Below are 616 nucleotides of genomic sequence, written 5' to 3' on the forward strand. Positions count from 1 at the left end.
GTTGGGCTGGGGACAGCACCCCAGTGTGGCATGGGGACACTGAGCCGCGCCTGGCCGCAGCCCCGGGTGCTGTGCGTCCCCCGGGATGCGCTACAACTCCTCCAGCTCCTTCCCGGATGAGATCCTCAACTTCGTCAAGACGCACCCGCTGATGGACGAGGCGGTGCCAGCGCTGGGCAACGCGCCCTGGATCCTGCGCACCATGAGCCGGTGGGTGCTGGGTGCCAGTGGGTGCTGCTGGGTGCTGCTGGTGGAGCCTCTCACGCTGCCCTCACACATGATAGCACCAGGAGGCCTGATAAATCCCATAAACTTTGCAGTTGAGACTGCCTCATCCTAATGAAACCGCGGAGGGGAATGGATCCAGTCACAGCCTCCAGCCAGGGCTGAGACAAGGATATGGGGCTGGGGACAGGGATGTAGGGATGAGGACAGGAACACAGGGCTGGGTTTGGGGACCGGCTGGCGTCCTGCTGAGGGATTGGGGGCATCTGGGCTGGTTCCCTAGTGGGATCTGAGCAGGATCCCAGTTGGAATCTGGGTGGAATCCAGGCTGGATGTGATCAGGATCCTGAGTGGGATCTGGGGTGAGTCATGGGTGGGATCCAGGATGCAT

General features: G+C 62.2%; 1 protein-coding gene across 1 annotated transcript in view; it reads left to right on the forward strand.

The window, feature by feature from the left end:
- LOC104404640 (semaphorin-6B-like) overlaps positions 1–210 on the forward strand; it is a gene marked incomplete at both ends in the record, with an annotated part of 3,708 nt that extends 3,498 nt beyond the window's left edge. The window contains one exon of the mRNA XM_010013114.1: positions 61–210. Within this exon, the coding sequence (XP_010011416.1) occupies positions 61–210 (150 nt within the window). The remainder of the gene's footprint in view (positions 1–60) is intronic.
- Between the last annotated feature and the right edge of the window lie 406 nt (positions 211–616).

This window comes from Nestor notabilis, unplaced genomic scaffold, assembly GCF_000696875.1.
Source record: "Nestor notabilis isolate BGI_N333 unplaced genomic scaffold, ASM69687v1 scaffold24724, whole genome shotgun sequence".
Lineage (NCBI taxonomy): Eukaryota > Metazoa > Chordata > Aves > Psittaciformes > Psittacidae > Nestor > Nestor notabilis.